The sequence below is a fragment of the Orcinus orca genome, chromosome 2 (assembly GCF_937001465.1).
Source record: "Orcinus orca chromosome 2, mOrcOrc1.1, whole genome shotgun sequence".
NCBI classification, from domain to species: domain Eukaryota; kingdom Metazoa; phylum Chordata; class Mammalia; order Artiodactyla; family Delphinidae; genus Orcinus; species Orcinus orca.
The window spans coordinates 200,271,975-200,290,928 of NC_064560.1; the positions used below are offsets into that span (position 1 = coordinate 200,271,975).

The 18,954-nt window shown below is 58.8% G+C and overlaps 1 protein-coding gene across 2 annotated transcripts in view; it reads left to right on the top strand.

Moving 5' to 3' along the window:
- Positions 1–12,277: 12,277 nt before the first annotated feature.
- The window catches only part of KIF26A (kinesin family member 26A), a 41,946-nt gene continuing 35,269 nt past the window's right edge, over positions 12,278–18,954 (top strand). Inside the window, exons 1-2 of one of the 2 annotated variants that reach the window (XM_049705837.1) lie at positions 12,278–12,505; positions 15,050–15,295. In XM_049705837.1, the coding sequence (XP_049561794.1) occupies positions 12,368–12,505; positions 15,050–15,295 (384 nt within the window). In that variant the 5' untranslated portion in view covers positions 12,278–12,367. Of the gene's footprint in view, positions 12,506–14,480; positions 14,698–15,049; positions 15,296–18,954 lie in introns of those variants that run through there. The other variant, XM_033421375.2, reaches the window with a different exon arrangement.

The window sequence follows — 18,954 nt, forward strand, 5'->3', positions numbered from 1 at the left end:
GCGCACAAGCTCAGTAGTTGTGGCGCACGGGCTTAGTTGCCCCATGGCATGTGGGATCTCAGTTCCCTGACCAGGAATCGAACCTGCATCCCCTGCATTGTAAGGTGAATCCTTTACCACTGGACCACTAGGGAAGTCCCCCCTCCCGTCCTTAATATTGATGATTTTGTGTTTTCTCAGCCTGGCTAGAGGTTTATCATTTTTATTGATCATCTGAAAGAACCCACTTTGAGTTTGATTAATGTTCTCATTATTTTTCTGTTTTCTATTTAATTGATTTCCACTCTTTTATCTCTGTTATTTCCCTTCTTCTATTTACTTTAGGTTTCGTTTGTTCTGCTTTTCTAGCTTCTTTTTTTTTTTTTTTGCAGTATGCGGGCCTCTCACTGTTGTGGCCTCTCCCGTTGCGGAGCACAGGCTCCGGACGCGCAGGCTCAGCGGCCATGGCTCACGGGCCCAGCCGCTCCACGGCATGTGGGATCTTCCCGGACCGGGGCACGAACCCGTGTCCCCTGCATCGGCAGGCGAACTCTCAACCACTGCGCCACCAGGGAAGCCCTCTAGCTTCTTAAGATGGTGTCTGTTAGGCCATTTGAGGTTGACCCAAAGCTCCCTGAAGCTCTGTTCATTGTTTTTTTTTATATTTATTTATTGATTGATTGATGTGGCTGTGCCAGGTCTTAGTTGCGGCACATGGGATCTTCGTTGCTGCGTTAGGGATCTTTAGTTGCAGCACGCAGGATCTAGTTCCCTGACCAGGGATGGAACCCGGGCCCCCTGCATTGGGAGCACGGAGTCTTAACCACTGCAACAGGGGAGCCCCTCTGTTCATTGTTCACAGTTTTGTTTTCTCTGTGTTTCACTTTGGATAGTTTCTATTTCTAGCTAAATAATTGCTTCTTCTGCAGTGTCTAATTGGTATTAATTACATCAGTGTAATTGTCATCATGGACATTATATTTTCCACCTATGGAAGTTCGATTGGGTCTGTTTAATAGTGTAATCTCTGCTTAATGTATTTAAGCATTCCTAGATCTTCTTGAACATACTGAAATAGTTACAAAAATAGTTTTAATGTTCTTGTGAACTGATTTTATCATCTGCATCACTTCTGGGTCTGTTTGTGTGTGTGTGTGTGTGTGTTATTTATTTATTTATTGAAGTATAGTTGATTTACAGTATTGTGTTCATTTCAGGTGTACAGCAAAGAGATTCAGTTATGTGTGTATGTGTATACATTTATCTATCTACCTATCCATCTATCTATCTATCTACCTACCTATCTATCTACCTATCTATCTATCTACCTGTCTATCTATCTATCTACCTATCTGTCTATCTATCTATCTATCTACCTACCTATCTATCTATCTACCTATCTATCTATCTATCTATCTATCTACCTACCTACCTACCTATCTATCTACCTATCTATCTATCTACCTGTCTATCTATCTATCTACCTACCTATCTATCTATCTATCTACCTACCTATCTATCTATTCTTTTTCAGATTCTTTTGCTTTATAGGGATATTGATATTGAGGGACTTACCTGGTGGTCCAGTGGTAAAGAATCTACCTTCTAATGCAGGGGACGTGGGTTTGATCCCTGGTCGAGGACCTGAGATCCCACATGCCACAGGGCAACTGAGCCCGCGCACCACAACTCCTGAGCTCACACGCCTCAACGAGAGAGCCCACGTGCCACAAACTATAGAGCCCACGCGCTCTGGAACCCTCACGCCACAACTAGAGAAGAGAAAACCCACACGTCACAACGAGAGAAGCCTGTGTGCCGGAATGAAAGATCACATGTGCCTCAGCGAAGATCCCACATGCCGCAACTAAGACCTAATGCAGCCAAAAAAACCCCAAAAAACAAACCAGAATTAAAAAACCCCAAGATATTGAATATAGTTCCCTGTGCTATACAGTAAATCCTTGTTGTTTATCTATTCTATATATAGTAGCGTGCATGTGTTGATCCCAAACTCCTAATTTATCCCCCTTTTCCACTTTGATAACCGTAAGTTTGTTTTCTATGTCTGTGAGTCCGTTTCTGTTTTGTAAATAAGTTCATCTGTGTTATGTTTTTAGATTCCACATTTAAGCGATATCATATGCCATTTCCATCTGACTTACCTCACTTAGTATGATAATCTCTAGGTCCATCCACGTTACTGCAGACAACATTGTTTCATTCTTTTTTATGGCTGAGTAGTATTCTGATATATACATACACCGATATATCTCACATCTTCTTAATCCATTCCTCTGTTGAGAGACACCTAGGTTGCTCCCATGTCTTGCCTATTGTGAATAGCGCTGCTATGAACATTGGGGTGCATGTATTTTTTCAAATTAGAGTTTTCATCTTTTCTGGGTATATGCCCAGGAGTGGGATTGCTCTAACATATGGTAATTCTATTTTTAGTTTTTAAAAGAACCTCCATACTGTTTGTTCTCCATAGTGTGCACCAATTTACTTCCCACCCACGGTGTAGGAGGCTTCTCTGGGCCTGTTTCTGTTAACTGAGTTTTCTCCTCATTTTGCGGTTTTCTGCTTCTTTGTGTGCCTGGTCATTTTTGATTGGCTGCCGGGCATTGTGGCTTTAAACACTGTTGGCTGCTGGGTAATTTTGTACAAACGTTGTGAGCCTTGTCCTGGGATGTGGTGGAACTGCCTGCAGAGAGTTTGATCCTCTCGAGGATTGCTTTTAGCTTTGCTAAGCAGGAGCTGTTCAACATTTATTCTGTTTTATTCTGTTGCCCCAACCATGAGGCAGCCCTCAAGTCCTCTAGCCAACACCTTGCAAACAGTGAGACTTATTCCTTCTGGGCAGTGGGAACACACACCATTCCCAGCATGTTTAAAATTTTTTTTTAATTATGGGAAAATATACAATACATAAAATTTATTCTTTTAACCATTTTTTTTTTTTTTGCGGTATGCGGGCCTCTTACTGTTGTAGCCTCTCCCGTTGCGGAGCACAGGCTCCGGACACACAGGCTCAGCGGCCATGGCTCACGGGCCCAGTCACTCCGCAGCATGTGGGATCCTCCCGGACCAGGGCACGAACCTGTGTCCCCTGCATCGGCAGGCGGACTCTCAACCACTGCGCCACCAGGGAAGCCCTCTTTTAAGCATTTTAAAATGCACAGTTCTGTGGCATTACGTACATTCACATCGCTGTGCAGCCATTGCCACCATCCACCTCCAGAACTTTTTCTCATCTTGTGAAACTGAAACTCCTTCTCCATTAAATAATAGTTCCCCGTTCCCCTCCTCCCAGCCCTTGGAACCACCGTTCTACTTTCTGTCTTTAAAAAAATATATATTAATTTATTTGGCTGCGCTGGGTCTTAGTTGTAGCATGCGGGAGCTTTGTTGTGGCGCAAGGACCTTTAGTTGCGGTGTGCATGCAGGATCTAGTTCCCCGACCAGGGATCGAACCTAGGCCCCCTGCATTGGGAGCGCAGAGCCTTAACCACCGGACCACCAGGGAAGTCCCTCTACTTTCTTTCAGAGTTAAGACAGTTACTCAAATGAGCAGAGTCGTATTTCCATCTTCTGTGACTGGCTTGCTTCACTGAGCAAATGTCCCCAAGGCTCATCCGTCTTGTGGCAGGTGTCAGGATTCCCTGCCTTCTCGAGGCGCAGAGCAGTGCTCCACCCTGTGGAGGGACCGCAGCTTGCCGACCTGCTCCTCTGTCAATGGACACTTGAGTTGCCTCCACCTTTGGGCTGCTGTGAGTGATGCTGCTGTGGACATGGTGTGCGCGCATCTGCTTTGGTTCCCACGTGGTTGAAACGCAGGCAGCTTTCCTTCTGTTCCCTCCCGGTGGCTCCTTCTCTGGCCTTGGGGAACGTCCTTTCCTTCACGTGCCGACGGGCACTGGGCTAGAGACTCAAGGGGCACCCTTGCCGGTCTCCAGAGCTGTGGCGGTTCTGGCCGCTCTTCTCTCTGAGACTCTGCCCTGCAGACTCGCGCAGCCTTGGCTGCCCCAGAGTCCCGACGGTGTGCGCTCTGTCCGGGGATGCCTGAGAGCTCCCTCTGGTGCTCCCTCCATGTGCTGAGGCCCGTCAGCTCTCCCGGGCCAGTGGGCTGGGCCAGCGCACGCCCTGCCTCACCTGCTGCCCTCTCTCAGGGGTGCCTGTCCCGTCCTGCCTGAGAGCCAATGTCTGTGAACGGTGGCTTCACCCATTTTGTCCCTTTTTGAATATTTCTGGTGGGAGTGTGAATCTGGTCGCTGCTGCTCTATCTTGGCTCAAAAAGCCCCCGCCCCGTTACCACAAGAATAGTGGCTCAAACCTCCCCCTGTGGTCTGCTGATTCTCTGCCATGGTCCATTCCCAAAAATGTTTCTGGCTGTCCCCGAGGGACGACAGTATTGTGACAGACACACGGTTGAGGGGGGTCCCCATCCTGCTCTCCTCTGGAGCTAGATCTCTCCTGGACTCTTCGTGCTTACGACCCCCGATGCTGGATTTTCCTGGGGACTCAGATGTTCCGCTGGCTCAGTGCTGGGGCATGGAGGCTTCGTCAGAGCCCACCTAGATCCACGTGTAGCTCGTCACACGTGCGCACAACTTCCCTGAGGGCCTGGCCTCAGCAGAAGTGGGTGGAGGTGGCCACCTCCAGGAGTGGCTCCTGGGGGGTGTCTAAGTGGCAGAGCCAGCTCAGTCCCGGCAGAGGGGACCCTCCAGGTACCTTGTCCTCCACCCTCCAAGATTCAGCCTTCCTTTGTCTCCAGACCAAGTCCCCATCGTGCCTGAAGAGTGTCTTGGGAAGATGCCCCAGCACGCAGGCCAAGGTGACATGCCATGGGCAAGGTGACACTTGGCCATACATTTTGTGAAGTCTGGCTTCTTTCGTCTTTGCTCCTCGTTTTAAAAACCATCTAGATAAGTGTTTAATTTTCCTTTGGAGTCACTTTGGTGACTGGTATAAAGCACTCAATTGCTTTCTTTGTAATTTCCACTGGGATTTTTCTCTAGAGTTATTCAGAAGTATGTCTTCACTTTCATCTACATTTCTAAATTAAACAAATAATTTCTTTTAAAACTGAACTTTAAGCATTTATATAATTTAAAAAGTCAAATAATAATTATAAAACTTGTTAAGAAAAACAGGAGCTTCCTGCCCCAAGTCAGCATACCATGTCACAATTCCTTTCTGGTACAGTTTTTAATTAAAAAAATAATTGCCTCATTTTTTAATTTGCATAGTTATGATGAAAGTTTATATCCCTTCTAAATGTGTTCAAACACATTATGTAATCTATATCCTTCCTTCCCTCCCTCCCTTCCTCCCTCCCTCTCTTCCTTTCTTCCTTCCTTCTTTCCTTCTTTCCTTCCTTCTTTCTAAGGCCTCCCTGTACAGTGCTCTGAATGCCTGCTCCAATCTGGACCCTTAGGACTCAGCTGACACCTGTAAACCTCTGTTCACCACCCTGGAAATGCCCTTTATCTCTTTCCTGGGTTGGAGTCCCATTTCCTTGATCCCATGTCCTCTTTTTCCTTGGTTTAGTTCTGTATTTGGGAGGAGCCCATCTGCCAGGAACTTGGAGAAAGGGAAAGATCAAAGGCCAAGTTTTTGTCTTCATTCTACTTTTCTACTCAGTTGATAGTTGGGCTGGGTATAGAATTCTAGATAGGGAATAATTTTTCCTCAGGGTTTTGGAAACTGCTCTATTCTCTTCTAGTTTCCATTTGCTACTGTTGAGAAGTGGAGGCCAATCTGCTTCTTGCTTGACATGTGGATTCCTCCCCCCATCACAAGCTTTTAGTATCTTCTGTTTGTTCCTGGTGTTGTTTTGAGATTTCACAAAGATGTTGGTCTTTCTTTCTTTCTTTTTTAATTGTGGAAACCATTAAATCCTCAGTCCTTAGTTCTGGGATTTTTTTTTTCATTATTTCCTTACCCATATTTTTTCTGCTCTTTCTTCCTGCAACTACTATTATTCAGATATTGAACTTCTTACTCTAATCCTGTAATTTTCTTTTCTTTCTCCTCCCCTTATTTTTCTCTTTCTTTTTCTTCTACTTTCTGGGGTATTTCCTTGATTTTATTTTTCAACCTTTCGAATTTTATTTCTGTTATCACAGTTTTATTTTCCAAGTGCTTCTCTTATTGTTCTCTGAATTGCATCTGTACTTAAGCTCATGGAACTCAATGTCTTCTCTTCTTTCTTTGAGGAACCCCCATGGTCATGCCCAGGATGAGTGAGGGATGGTGGTTCATGAGGCATGCAGATGTCCTCGACATGGTCAGTGGTGTGCCTGGACCCTGGGGTCCCTCAGCACCCCCATCTTTATTCATCCAGCACACCAGCTCATGCTGTTTGCATGCTCATTGTGTGTGGTCCATCATGCTGTACACTCTTGTGTAAGCTGTATTATGCACACACACACACACACACACACACACACACACACCCAACCTGTGTTCAGAAGGGCAGCTTCATGTCCAGCCCTGGTTCCTGCAGATCCAGAGCTGAGCTGGACTCTGCCCCTGCCCTGGAGAGGTGAAGGGAGCTGTTTGTATGGGACAGTCACCCAGACGGGCTCCTCAGGAAGCAGCAAGGTTTCTGGCACGTTGTCGGGGCAGCGATGCAGCTGCACTAGGGGTTCCCCAGGGCTTTCCAACTTGCACCCCCTGCCCCCATGTGTCCCTCTACCCTGGTCATTGCCTGTCCTCGAGCTAGAGGTTGAGCCCAGGTCTTTGAGGGGTAGGGGGAGCCGGAGCAAAAACGGGGGTGAGGGAGGAGGAAGGAGTCGGGGTGGGCTGAGGCCTGTGGGGGTGGGGGGGACACAGGGAGGCACGTGGAGGGGATGCTGAAGAGGTCTCAGGGCTGGCACCTCTCACTCTCAGGGGTCTAAGCAAGCCCCTGCCCCTCTCAGGGCCTCAGTTTTCCTATCTGCATAAGAGGGAAACCAGACGGTTTCTCTCTTAAATATTGATGCATTCTTTTTCACCAGAGACTGTGGCCAAGGGGCGCCATCTGCCGGCCACAAGTGGCAGTGTCCCCATTGCAGCTGTGGCTGTGTGGACACAGGGGATTGGCTTCCCAGAGTCCTGGTTCCTGCCCTCTGACCCCATCAACCAGGGAGTCGGGGAGGAGGGGTCTGCTCCTGCTCCTTGGTGACCTTCCTGACTGGTTTCCTGTCTTCCTTAAACATTCACTGACACCTGGGAATCAGTGACACCTGTGCCCTGGAGGGGCACAGGAACATGCCAGGTGCGGCAGGAGTACCAGGACTGGGGGACTAGTTCTGCCTAGGGCTGGAAGCCTTCCTGGAAGAGGTGGCATCTGAGTGCACCCTGAAGTTGGAGTTTGTCAGCTATGAGGGGGAAGTCCAGGCAAAGAGGACAAAAGAAGTTGAAGGAGCGGAGCCCAAAGAGGAGGAGGTCCAGGCTGGGTGCCTTGCGGGCTGGCTGAGGGACCACCACTTTCTGTGGGGCACCTCAGAATTTCTACTGGGGCTGGGAGCCTTGCAGGCTGGGCTGGAGGGCCAGAGTGCTGCTGTCATGGTGTGGCCACTGATTACAGGGTTTGGGGACCACTCGGTGCCACGTACATTTCCTCTCGGGAGCTAGGGAGGTGCAGACAGATCAGGAATGCTTCCATCTGGGCCAGGAAGTGTCCTCAGGCGGGTCAAACCCGCTGACCTAGGGCTGGGCTGGGCGGGTCTGGGCAAGTCATCCCAGGGTCGGGGTCTGACCCTGCAGCCTTGCTCTGGATCGGGTGGGAAGGAGGGCCAGTGTGAGGAGGCCAGAGCAGACATCCAGGTGGGGGGCCAGAAGGGCTGCACCCAGGAAGGGGATGGAGGGCAGGGGCCCCTCTGCAATGGGACTTCACACAGGAATTAGCAACAGAAAGGATGCCTGGGAATCACGCATGCCTTTATTTCTTCAACAACCATCAGTGGGTGTCCACCCTGTGTCGGGTATGAGAGGAACAGCCGATTTTCTAACGGGATGATGTGCAGTAAACAAGACAAATAAGAAACATTCATAGCAACACAGGGTAGGTGCTGAGGAGGAAAACTAAAGCATTGCAGTGCTGGGGAATATTGGGAGGGTTTGGGGTTTTAGGTAAGGTGGGTAGGGAGGGCTTTGCCAGGAAGGTGACCTTCCAGAAAAGAGAGAGAGAGCAGAGTGGATGTCTGGGGAACAGCGTCCCCTGCAGAGGGAACAGGAATGAGCCCCTGAGGGGGCTGTGCTCAGCAACAGCCAGGAGTCTGTGAGGCTGTGGGACGCTGGGGCTCCCAGGGCATGAGAAGGGAAGCAAAAGTCCTGAGCAGAGAGGTGGTGTGGTATCACCCACCAGCTCGAAGGCACCCCTGGCTGCTGTGTTGAGAGCAGACCCAAGGAGGTGGCAGTGGTCACAGAGCCTCCAGTTAGGGGCCCCTGCAGTAAACATGACGGTGGCCGGGACAGGGCATGGGCAGCGCAGGCTGTGCAAAGCAGTCTGACTCTGGTCATTGTGTCAAGGGCGCGGGAACAGGAAATCCTGATGGATAGGACCCAAGGGCGCCGAGAGCAAGCAGGAGTCAAGGATGACTCCAGGGTGATTGAACTGAGTGAACGAATGAGCGAGTGAATGATGGAAAACCCAGCACCCAGGAGGCCCCTCCTCCACTGCCCTTATCTGAGCCCATCCCCACGTGACTTGAAGAAAGGGGCAAGGGGCGGGCCCTTGCGCCACGGCGCTGGCCGAGGTGCTGAAACCACGCTGCTGGAAGTGGTCCCATCTCTCTGGGCCTGGGGCTCCTCCTGGCGTGGGGTGCTGGGCAGGGGTGCGGGGCAGAGGGCAGGGGGGGTGCTGGCCCAGTGACCAGTGAGGGTCCCTGTTCCACAGGGCGCCGGCCTGACTCTGCTGGTCTCTCTCTCTCTCTACTTGACACACCCTTATCCTGCAGCCCACTGCGGCAGGGGTGGGGGTGGGGATGTGATCATCCTCGCCTCCTGCTTCTGACCCCCGGCTGAGAGCCCCCAGGTCAAGGCCATGTCCTGCCCTCCACAGCTGCCCTACTGAGGCCTGGCCCTGGGGGTGAAGGGGCTCCTGCACAGACGCCGGATCCAGACGGCCTGGGAGGCATTCTGGCAACTTAGTTCCCCACTCTGCCTGTTTCCTCATCTGTGTGCTGGGGGTCGCAGTAACACCCCCTGCTAGAGTTGTTGTGAAAATTAAATGAGTGGCCCCCAGCACTCAGCCACCCCTGAAGGAGAACTGGGAACATGGCTGATCTTCTCCTGACCTGAAGCCTGCCCCCCCAACCCCCCCGGAGACCCTGCCCTGAGCCGAGGTGGGCTTCCCTTGCGGACACGGTGGGGCTGTCATCACGGGCCGCCCTCCTGAGGCGCCCCTCACCCACCCCAGACATGAGCCCAGCCTCTTGGAGGGGTGCTGAGGGGGCGCCTGGCGAGCTGACCAGACTTGGAGAAGTTGGGAGGGTCCCAAGCCCCCCTTGAGATAAGGGGGAAGGTTTCTTTCCCTCCCCCACCCTGCCCATGGAGGGGAGGGAGGGGCTGCTCCATGCTGAGTGGGGTCCTAGTTCGAGGACCTCAGATCATCTTATCTCTGGCAGCTTAGGCACTGCAATCCTTTTTTTTTTTGCGGTACGCGGGCCTCTCACTGTTGCGGCCTCTCCCGTTGAGGAGCACAGGCTCCGGACGCGCAGGCTCAGCGGCCATGGCTCACGGGCCCAGTCGCTCCGCGGCATGTGGGATCCTCCCGGACCGGGGCACGAACCCGTGTCCCCTGCATCGGCAGGCGGACTCTCAACCACTGCGCCACCAGGGAAGCCCTGCAATCCTTCTTGAACTCTTTATTAAACACCCACACTCATGGTTTAAATGCCCTGCAAGAGTTAAAACCAGACGGGGGGGGGGGGCGGGGAGAAAGTGGAGAGAAGCCTCTCCCCGGCCCACCCTCTCCTCTCCGCAGAAGCAACAACTCCTACCTGTCCCTTGCGTCTCTCCCAGGAAAGGTCCAGGCCTTTATGGGCATAAATGTTCTCTAGAAACGCAAACCTGACCCTGCTGCACACGGTGTCTGGGCTTCTTTCCAGGATCCCCTGGTTTTTGACCTGTGTCTACTGTCAGCGAGGATCGAGTATTAGGATCTGTTGGCCGTTTCCCTACTGGTCCCCTTTGCCACCATCATAGAGGCTGCTGCCAGGCATTCATCTTCCAAAGTGCAACGTGGACGCATGTCAGGATGCCGGCCCAGCTCTCAGATGGCTGGCTGGAAGGGCTTGGCCCCTCTTAGAAAGGCTGGCTGGGGGTGGGCTGGAGACCACCCACGGGAACTTGGGTTGCATGTGGAGCTGGGGGCGTTTCCCAATGTTCCCAGCAGGTCGTGGTGAGGTGGGGGTATGGCTCAGGCTCCCCATGCCCGGTCCAGGACTCTGACCACTGCATCCTGGTGTCCTCCCGCTGTCCTGAAATACTGCCATGTGGGGTCTGATTGGAAGCCGAGTCCAGCAATTAATCCTGTCAGAGCTCCACTCAACTGCAGGGGTTTTTCTCCTTTGCTCCCTTGGCCTAGATTTCCCCGGGGACAGCTCTGACTGGCCGTGGCGTGCTTGGTAAATTAAATGTTAAAAAAAATCCCCACGATGGCTTTAATCAATCCACTGAGAAGGTGGCAGCCCCCTCCCAGAAGAGCGGGGTCCACCGGAGGAAGCGCCCCAGGATCAGGGTCTTGGAGAGGTGGGGAGGGAGGAGGGTGGGAGGTCCCCAGGGTGGCCTCCAGTGGCCGACAGGAGGGGCTGAGGAGGGGGAGTGGGCGACTCCGGGCCTCCTTGTGGCTTTTGCCCTGATCTCTGCCCCAGGCCAGGAGTGGCCACGGGGATGGGGAGGCGGGCAGCTCCTCCCGGGGTGTCTCTCCTGACGCGAGGCCCGGGTGGGGCAGAGCAGTGGTAATGGCCAGCCCTGCGCCGGGCAGATAAGGTGTTTATGATGAGTCCTTCGGGTGCAGTCAGGTGGAGACAATGTCCTCCAGTTGCCACTGGAGTGTCAGGGGAGGAACGCCGTGAAGCAGGAGGGTCTCCCGGCGGCGGAAGAGGGGTGAGTAGGGAGAGTCCATGGTCCTTTCCAGGGGGCAGAGGGGGCTGCGGGGCTGGCCCAGCCCAGCTGTCATTTCAGGCCATCTGCGCACCTGCGCCTCTGAAAGGGCCCAGCGCTGTGACGTCCAGGCCCTCGCTTCTCTGGTCTTCTCTCCATGCCTGCTTACCTTCCGCATCCTGTTCAGGTCCATCTCCCCCGGCAGTGTTGCCTAATACCCACCCCGCTAACTCCCAAAGACCTCGCCGTGGGCCTAGGTTGTTTAGGAAACCCTGTCCCGGGGCTCCACCCTCCCCAGGCAGGCGTCCCGCCTCCTGGCCTGCGCCCACAGAGGGCGCCCGTCAGCTTGCGAGGCTGGGGGGCTGCGCACTGAAGGAGCGCGGGATTCGGGCCTGAGTTTGTATCCCGGTAGAACCCAGCCCCTGATCCCCGAGCGTCCCGCCACGGACTCCGAAATTTGGTCGCGCCTGGCGAATAGCAGGGATCCTCCAGCCCGCAGGAATTCCAGGAACGGCCGGAGGTTCAGGTCAAGGGCAGAGAAGGCTGCAGGTGGCTGCGGAATCGGGGTGCTGGAGTGGAGGCGCTCTAAGGTCCTGGTGGGACGGGCCTTAGGAGTCCGTTGACCGAGGCTGGGGTGTGGGATGGGGAGCTTCCGAGGAGGGGCCCCAGACAGGAGCGCTGTGGAGCATGGGGAGAGGGGGGAGCGCAAGGTCACTGGGCTCCCTACACATGTCTAGGGACTGGGACCCCCAAGGCGCGGAGTCCCCAGGGCGGATTGGAGTGGGAGGGGTCACGACACGCCCCCTGTCCGCCGGGGTTTTGCGGAATCCCGCTAGGCGCTGCCGCCCGGACCTTGTGCTTCCCGGCCACAGCACCCGGTAGGAGGCGCGCGAAGCAAGGGGGTGCGGACCCAGGCCGGGTCCGGGCCCCCATCCTCCGCCCCAGGGCCAGCAGGGTACTCGCCCCCCGCCCCTCCTCCTCGGGTGTGCGTGTCCAGGAGTCTGGCTCGCCGCTCTGGCGGAGGGGGCGCTGTCGGCGCGGGCGGGCGGGGCCGGAGCGCGGGGGCGCGCGGCGCGGAGCCAGCGCAGGGGCCGCCGACGCGGGCCGCGGAGGACTGGGGACCTGGCGGGCTGCCCTGCGCGGTGCGGAGCGCGGCGGAGGCGGGCGCGCGGCCAGTGAGCGCGCGGGCGGGGAGGCGGCGGCGGCGGCGGCGGCGGCGGCGGCGGCGGCGGCGGCGGCGGCGGCGGCGGCGGCGGCGGCGGCGCCGCTGCTCCCCGCGCTCCGCTCTTCCATGGCGCTGCCGGGGCCGCCCGAGCCGCCCCGCGGCGCGCCCCGCAAGGCGCCCAGCCTGCTGGAGATGGGGGCGCTCTGCCTGGACTCGGAGATCATCCTGGGGTTCACCAGCCACCTCCTGCGGCGGCGAGCCAAGGTGAGGGCCGGGCGGCGGGACCCGGCTGGCGGCAGAGGCGCCGTCCCGCTACTTTGCGGCGCGGCTCCCGCGGCCCAGGGTGCGGCGCCGGGAAAGAGGCGGCAGGTCCCGAGCAGCGTCGCGCAGGCCGGGCCGCACTTTTCCCCCTTAGTGCTGTCCTATCTCTCTCTCTCCCCTCAGCGAGGCGTCCTGAGCGGGGGACTGTCGGCGAGGGAGGAGAGCGCAGCGCAGGGACTCCGAGTCCCACCGCGCGCCTTGCTGGGGAGGGAAAGGCTGGGGGCCGCGGGTCTCGCGGCTGATCCCGAGTCCCGAGGTGGTCCAGGTTCCGCGGGACCGTGTCTGGCCGTCCCCGGGAACCCGGGTGTAGGGTGTGAGCGTGTGCTTCTGGAAGCGCCGCAGCCGTGCGGACAAACGAAGTTGCGGGTGTGGCCGGCCCCGGGCATAGGACAAGGGCTCCTGGGGCCGATGTGTTTCCGGAGGTGCAGGTGAGGAGTGTGTGCGTCGGCGTGCTATAGAGTCGCGCTTCCCGGGCCTGCGTATGTGTGTGTCTGTGTCCCAGAGCAGTTGAGGGGCGGGGGCTGCGATGTCCCGCGGTACCCAGATCCGGACGGGGGTGACGCCCCTTTCCTTCGAGGAGCTAGAAAAGGAGAAGAGCTTCGGCGTCCAGGCCGAGTGGAAAGGGGCTGGACGACGTGGGACCGTGGAGTGAGAGTGGGGACCCTTTGCCCACTTTATGCTCCCCTCGCCGCTTTGCAGGCCAAGAACAACTGGGAGAGCCAGGAGGGGCAGATCACCCCGCTCCACTCTTTTCTGGGGAGTGAGTGCGTAGGTGGAGAGGACCTTTCTAGTGAAAGGGAGGGTGGGCAAAACATAAAGAAGGAGTCGTTTTGAGGGGCTCAGGAGAGGCGGGGAGCGGCTCGAATCTGTGTGAGGGTCGCACTGCGTGCCGGGGAGCTGCGGTTGGGGTCTCCGCCTGGGCCGCGGTTTTCCAGCCGCCCTCTGCTCTGGCTCCGCTCCTTCTAGCCCCCCTCCCCCGGCGTACCTCTTCGCCCCGGACGTGTGGCGCGAGGCCTCTTCCGAGCCTCGCGGCGGCGGGTGCGCGGCGGCCAGCAGGGGGCGCTCGCGTCGCGAGAAACCGGGTGGCCGCGCCCGCGGAGCCCGACCCTGGATTTCTGGCTGACCCAGAGCCGGACCCGGATCCGCCTGCCGCCTCGAATAGCGAAGACACTTAGGGCTGAGCTGGAGCGGGAGCAACTGGTCGCCGGAGAAGGGGGGCGACCTCCCAGCCGGAGACTAACAGGCAATTAATTCCGGAGCTAAGTTCCCATCTGCCCGGCCGGCTGACAACAGGTCCCGCGCACACCCCCAGGGCCACCTCCTCCCTCTTCCCGGGCGCACGGCGCGCACACCGGCCTTCTTGCACACGCGCGGCTGCAAAGACTCGCGTGCCGTTTGCAGACACGCCTAGGCACAGATAGACTGGCATGGGCGCTGCACGTTCCGAGGCACAGAGCCCGGCGATGCTCACCCATGCGTGACAGTTAGACCCAAAGTGTGGCCACCGACACGCGGAGTGCGCTGGATTTTCAGGAAAAAGCGATCGGGAGCCTGGGGGCCGGGGTTCCCTTCCACTTTGTTGTGTGACCTTGGGCAAGACCTTCCCCTCCGCGGCCTCAGTTTTCTCGGCTGTAAAGTGACGAGTGGGTTGGGGCCTCCCAGGAGACCCCAGTGTCCCAGGAGAGGAGCAGGAAGGCGCATACGCGCGCGTGTACGGGGTATCTCATCGCGGCCCCCAGCGCCCCTCCCTCGGGCTGGGACTCGCCTAACAGGTTGGGGGCCTCGGAGTGGGTGCGGCCGCGGCGCTGCGGGACCCCCTCCCCCACACACTGCCGAGCGAGGGCTTGGGCGGGGCGGGACAGCTCTCCCGGAGCCCCGCCCCTCCCCGCCCCCGGAGTCCCCGGCCCCGCCCTCGTTTCCGAGCGCGCTCGCCGCCACAGCCATCGCGCTCTCCGCCACTTGCCTGCTCCGCGAACTTCGGAGCGGCCGGCCTCGCCATGGGGGCGTCCTCAGGCCGGATCACGTAGCCGCGGCGACCCCGGAGAGCCCTCGTGGCCCCAAAGCGACGGCCCAGCCCTTCCTGCGTCCCGGCCATGGGCAGCCGCGGCGCCCCCCTGTGTGCGGCGCAGCCCGCGGTACGCGCAGCGGGGCACGAGAGGGAGGCGGGCGACGGGGGGCCGGCGGACGGCCCGGGACCGAGCCCGGGACGCAGAGGACACTGGCAGGGTGCGCGGCGGCCCCTGGGGGCCGGGCCTGGAGCGGAGCGCGGGTGGCGACGGGCCTCCTGCTGGGGGGGGGGGCGGGCAATGAAGCCCTCCCGGGATGGAAGAACACGTTGCGCTGCAGGTTCGTGCCCAGCGCTCGTAACTTTGTCGAGTGAGTCACTCGGCCTGGGTCGCTCTGAGGTCTGGAGTCTCCGGTGCTGGGTACCGGGGTGGCGCCGCCCAGCGGCCCAAGCTCACTGTCCCCTTCTGCCCCCCCCACCAGGTGACAGAGGGCGGCCCGGCCCGCGAGACGTTGCAGCTGCTGGAGGTGCCCCCCCGCAAGAGACTGACCGCCGGGCCCGAGCAGGATCCATGCGGCAGCCGCCCTGCGCCCGAGGGCGCTGGGGCGGGCGCGGAGCAGGGCCACTCGGCTGGTGGAGGCGGCTGGTGCCGCCACTGCCACACGAAGCTCGCCGAGCTCAAGCGACAGGCGTGGAAGCTGGTCGGCGGGCCCGGGACACCCCTCCGGGTAAGTGACCCTTCCTCAGGTCGGCCCCTGGGACGGGTTCTATGCTGACACTTGGGAGTCTTCGGGGCCCGGAGGGAGGCGAGGTTCCACCGTGGATTTGGGGCCAGTCCCTTCCCTTCTCTGGGCCTCGGTTTCCCGTCTGTTAACACCTTGTGTGTGAGTTGGGGCATTTCATCCTAAGAGGGTCCCACTGTCTGATGGGAGGGGCTGGGTGGGCGTTTCTGCTGCAGATGTCCCACAGCTGGAAGCCGAGTGTGTGTTTGGGAGAGGGAGAAGAGGGGGAGACGGCGGGGCCTCCACCCCGGGCGGGACAGCTCCTGCGTTGCCAGCGGCAAGAGGTTATTTGGTGTGTTGTTGCCCTTGGAGCACCTGGGCCCCCAGCCAAGTGTCTGGAAACTGCACACCTGGGGCAGGAGGGCTTGGAGGGCCAGAGGGTGGGCCAGCTGTTGAGAGGGGGGGGCCTCCTCCCTGTCCCCTCCCAGGGCCATGGCTAAGAGTTGCGTGTGGCCCACAGCCTGGGGCTCTGCCACTTTAGGCAGTGGCCACCCATCTGGCCCCCCAGGCTCCAGACCCAGCTGCCAAGGTGTTGGCCAGGGGAGGGCGCTCTGCCGACTTCTGTAGCCAACGGGCTTGCCCTGGTCTTGGAAGGAGCAGGGACCATTGTTCCAGGAACAATGCGCTCTGGAAGTTTGCACAGCCTGGGAAGCTGGGGGCTGGGGGGGGGGGGGGTTCTCCAGAGGAAGCCCTTCCCGCCCGACCTGCAGCCTTTCTGAAAGCTGTCCTGGGAAGTAAGCCTGCATAATCCCCATTGAATCTAAATATAGTTCTCCGAGGAGGCCCTGTTGTCTGGGCGAGACCCCGGCCTCCTGGGGTCCAGCGGTGCTCCCCGTGGCACTGGGAGTGGGGATGTGAGTCTGGTTTGTGTCCTGGGCACCCTCGCTCTGCGGTCAGGGGAGGGGGCCTGTGGCCCGTCCTGGGGTGGGGCTGCACGCTCCCGCATCTGCTGCCCTGAGCAGGGTGCAGCCTTGCCACGCTCTGTGCCCCACATGGCCTGAATCTGGTTGAAAAGACGTGAGAAGACCTTCACGGCCCCAGGAGAGGGTGTTCTGGGCTAGACGCCTGGGGGCCTGACAGGGCCACAGGGCCATCTTACTACCCCGTTAGGGGAAATTGAGGCCAGAGAGAGGAGAGGCTTTAGTGACTGAACTGGGCTTTGCCTGGTGGTGCTGGACATGTGGCCGGTGGGTCGCAGGTGGGCAGGGGATACTGGTGGAGAGAGCTGCAGGTCACACCAGTCGCCGGTGGATTCGGGGTCCCTCATCTGGAGGTCTCAGTGGTCGTTTCCTGCAGACAGCTCATCAGGGAAGGCCCTGGACCACCCACAGTGCTCACCTTCCACCTCCCCTGGCCTCCCCGAGTTTGGCGTTTGACACTGGGTACCCCTCAGTGCCAGGTGAGGGCTCACCCCCTTCCCCAGCTGTCCCTGGCACCCAGCGGCCTGTTCACGCAGCAGACCAGGGTCTCTGGCTTTGTTGATCTCTTTGGCCCCTTCCCCCGCTGCATTTCCTCCTTTGTCAGATGGGGGTAGCCTCCAGGGGCCCTTCTGGGGTGCTGTCCAACCTGTAGGGCGCTGTGCCTGAGGAAGGGAGGGCCCCGTCATCCACTGTTTCTCCAGAGAGGGTGGGAATGGGCCCAAGGGGGCTTCAGGCCCTTGGACTGAGCCACCCGGGCCGTGGGACATGGGACAAGGTGGCTGGGGCCTTGGCGGGTGTCATTGTCCTGTGTGACCCAGGCTGATGCGCGCACAGCCTGCAGCCTCACCCGGCCTGCCCCAGAGCTTCCTGCAGGCAGGCTGGGGAGACGGTGCCCGGGATGGGCTTGTGCAGCTGCTTCTGCTTTTAGTTTGCGAAGGAGGCTGGGGCAGCCGGGGGGACCCGCGTGTGCCCGGCTCTGGGTGAGCCCCAGGGGGGCCTCCCAGGAGTCTGGCCCGATGGTCCAGGGGCACTGGGCTCTGCTCTGAGGCTGACAAGGCACTGGAATGTAGTTTGTGGTCTAGAATTTTCCCTAGGGCCCTTTCTGGTTTCTCGTCGTGAGGAGATGAGCTTTGTGAGAACGGTACTTCACAGTTTACAGAGAACTTTGCTGGCTGTCATCTCACTTAGTCCCGTGCTTGGGGCATCTGGGGACGCCCCGGTCCGGAGGTGGCTTGCTGGGCTCCCATGGCCTGGGATGAGGGTGGAGCTGGGACCCCAGCCTGGCTGAGAGGCCCTTGCCCCAGGTGGGAGGGAGCCTTGCAAGGGTCGAGGGATGTGATGTTTCACGGCCACCCCATCCTCTGCCTGAGGCACCCTGCCGGGGCTCGACTCCCCGCTGGCTCCTTGTCCACCCTCCTGCCAGCTGCCAGCTCCAGGCTGGGGCCTTGGGCAGGTTCGCTGAGAGCTCGTGGCCTCGGTTTCCCTCTCTGTACCTGGGACCACCTTCGCACCCCTTTCACAGGTGTGTTGGGCCACGTCTGGCACGGGCTGGCCCGTACGCCTCAGCCCTTGTTGCTTTTGCTGGGATGTAGGCTCGGGGGTCATGCTGTGCCCAGGTCTTTGGTGCCCATGGGAGGTGGGCGGGCGGCCTGGGTGGAGGGCCCGCCTCCCCCTTGCTGCCTCTGCTCCCTCCTCCCTGCGCCTGCCTCAGTTTCCGCACCTGGGCAGTGAGGATGACCGTGGTTCCCGCCCAGGCACCTCATCCATGCGGAGCAGATAGGACTGTGCCCCCTGCTTTGGAGCCCCAGTGTCCTTGGGGGCCGTGGGGGAGGGAACATGCTCTGCCTGCCCAGCTTGGAGCCCAGAGACCGTCCTGCCTGAACTGGGAGGGGTGGTGGGCCTGGTTGTGGACGGGATGCCAGGCTGGGGCCTCTGGGCCTCCACGGAGCCACCTCTGCTCTCACCAGGGTCCAAGGCCTTGTCTCTGAGTGACCCCTTCGGACCCCTGCGTGGCCTGGAGCACGCCCTTCGGACTGTCCTGTGGCCTCCACGGGCCGCTCCTCCCGTGGGCCCCGCTGCAGATGCCCTGCTTCTCCCCAGGCCCCCTCCCCCTGCCCCAGCCTCCCCAGGTGGTCCTGCCAGTTCCCTGCTCTGCTCTCCCTGCCCCTGCCTCTGAGAGGCCTCTGCTGGGAGCTCCCAGAACCCCCCACCCAGGGACCAAAGCCAGGCCTTCCTCTCCTCCACGACTGAGCGCCCTCCAGCTTAGTACTGGCCACTCTATCCCCCGAGTCAGAACCTGAGGCCCCAGCCTTCCCTGGCAAACTGGTCACCAAGTTCCTGCAGGCCCCTGTCATTGTCCCCCGGCCCAGCCCACCCACAGCTGCCCGCCCTCAGGGCAGCCAGAGGGGACTCTCTGAACTGTGGAGCCCTCAGGAGGGTCCCTGGCCAGTCCTGGGTCCTGCTGTCCACCTGGACCCTGCCAGACTGAGCCCAGACCGAGGCCCCCCGAAAGGCACAGCCCCTGGGCACGGGGCCCCTTCTTCATTGCATGGTGGTCTGCCACAGCGCCCCTTTGGCAGACCCCCCCCCCCGTGCCCCTTTGACAGACTCCCCACCCCCGTGCCCCTTTGACAGACTTACCCCCCCACCCCCACCCATACTCATTTGGTGGAACCGTACAGCCTG